Source organism: Myotis brandtii, unplaced genomic scaffold (assembly GCF_000412655.1).
Source record: "Myotis brandtii unplaced genomic scaffold, ASM41265v1 C40947204, whole genome shotgun sequence".
NCBI lineage: Eukaryota > Metazoa > Chordata > Mammalia > Chiroptera > Vespertilionidae > Myotis > Myotis brandtii.
Window position 1 is genome coordinate 1 of NW_005282981.1, and position 465 is coordinate 465.

Consider the following 465-nt stretch of genomic DNA (forward strand, 5'->3'; position numbering starts at 1 on the left):
GGCCCCAATCACCCCAACCTCCTGGCTGCTCGAAAGGTGTCTGTGTCCAGGATGCTCTCGCTGCCCAATGACAGCTACATGTTCCGGCCCGTAGCGCCCGCCTCGGGCCCTCACCCCCACCCGCTGCAGGAGGTGGAAATGGAGACCTACGTGGGCACCACCTCTGGTAGGACCCCCAGAGACAGCTGGAGAGATTGGGCAGGTGGGAGGCCTAGGCAGCAGGACTCGGGCGGGTCGGGGGCTCAGGGCTGGTGACAGCTGCCTGCTTTAGACACCCTCCTGCCCTAGGCTTGACCTCCGTGGAGCACGTGCCACCTGTGGAGTCCTGCGCCTCCCTCCAGGCCTTGCCAACTGCGTCCTCCCCTGCCAGGGGCAACAGCACCCTCCTCACCCTGCCCCCTCGGGGCACGGCCCGCTCCCCCAGCTTTAGCCGCCTACTCTGCAGACAGGTAGGAGCCCCCCCCC

At 67.5% G+C, this 465-nt stretch overlaps 1 protein-coding gene across 1 annotated transcript; it reads left to right on the forward strand.

Moving 5' to 3' along the window:
* Positions 1-6: 6 nt before the first annotated feature.
* On the forward strand, positions 7-455 carry LOC102251336 (voltage-dependent T-type calcium channel subunit alpha-1H-like; the record flags this gene model as incomplete). Its single annotated transcript, XM_005852781.2, has 2 exons — positions 7-166; positions 289-455. Coding segments are annotated over exons 1-2 (282 nt in total), but the record flags the coding sequence as incomplete, so codon positions are not given.
* Positions 456-465: the final 10 nt, after the last annotated feature.